Consider the following 1078-nt stretch of genomic DNA (forward strand, 5'->3'; position numbering starts at 1 on the left):
CAACTACCCAGTTGTTATGACATGTAAGCATCGGGAAAGGAAAATTACCGATAGGTAAGTAACAATTTTCCGTTGTCTCCCTGCAAGGCTGCCTCCCCTCCAACAGAGCGATCCATCTCAGCTCTGCTTCCAAGACCCCGCTGCCCGCTGAGAGGGGGCGTGTCGCTCCTGGCCCCGCCCCTTTTGCGATCCGAATCACTCATTTTGATGATTCGGATGATCGACTCATAAAATAGATTCGGATCAAAGATCCGAATCGTTCATGATCCGGACAACACTAGGAGGCGGTAATATTTCTCCTGCACTCAGAGCGGAAGCATTATGTCTGGATGCGGCAAACAAGGCGGCAAGGCCCGTGCTAAGGCCAAGACTCGCTCCTCCCGGGCCGGCCTGCAGTTCCCAGTCGGCCGTGTTCACCGTCTGCTGAGGAAGGGCAACTATGCGGAGCGGGTGGGGGCCGGAGCTCCGGTCTATCTGGCCGCAGTGCTGGAGTACCTGACCGCTGAGATCCTGGAGCTGGCTGGCAACGCCGCCCGGGACAACAAGAAGACCCGCATCATCCCCCGCCACCTGCAGCTGGCTGTCCGCAACGACGAGGAGCTCAACAAGCTGCTGGGTGGGGTGACCATCGCCCAGGGGGGAGTCCTGCCCAACATCCAGGCCGTGCTGCTGCCCAAGAAGACCGAGAGCCACAAGGCGGCCAAGAGCAAGTAATTCCCTGCAGCAGCTAGTGTTGGGCGAACAGTGTTCGCCACTGTTCGGGTTCTGCAGAACATCACCCTGTTCGGGTGATGTTCGAGTTCGGCCGAACACCTGACGGTGCTCGGCCAAACCGTTCGGCCATATGGCCGAACTAAGAGCGCATGGCCGAACGTTCCCCGAACGTTCGGCTAGCGCTGTGATTGGCCGAACGGGTCACGTGGTTCGGACCCGAACGCGCTCTGATTGGCCGAACTGTCACGTGGTTCGGGTAAATAAATACCCGAACCACGTCATATCTCCGCCATTTGTCTGTGGGTTTAGCTTTGGGTAGGCAGGCAGGGTAGTTCGCGCTCCAGCCACGCTAGCCAGGGTCCCC

The 1078-nt window shown here is 58.7% G+C and overlaps 1 protein-coding gene across 1 annotated transcript; it reads left to right on the top strand.

The window, feature by feature from the left end:
• The first annotated feature begins 321 nt into the window (after nt 1–321).
• LOC137536789 (histone H2A type 1-like) lies at nt 322–714 on the top strand. The gene has a single exon (XM_068258991.1). The coding sequence runs from the start codon at nt 322–324 to the stop codon at nt 712–714; it is 393 nt and encodes a 130-aa protein (XP_068115092.1).
• Nucleotides 715–1078: the final 364 nt, after the last annotated feature.

The sequence above is a fragment of the Hyperolius riggenbachi genome, chromosome 10, assembly GCF_040937935.1.
Source record: "Hyperolius riggenbachi isolate aHypRig1 chromosome 10, aHypRig1.pri, whole genome shotgun sequence".
Classification (NCBI taxonomy): Eukaryota; Metazoa; Chordata; class Amphibia; order Anura; family Hyperoliidae; genus Hyperolius; species Hyperolius riggenbachi.

Bases quoted from the DNA above. Each gene is read 5' to 3' on its own strand.
- LOC137536789 (XM_068258991.1), top strand. From the start codon at position 322: ATGTCTGGATGCGGCAAACAAGGCGGCAAGGCCCGTGCTAAGGCCAAG.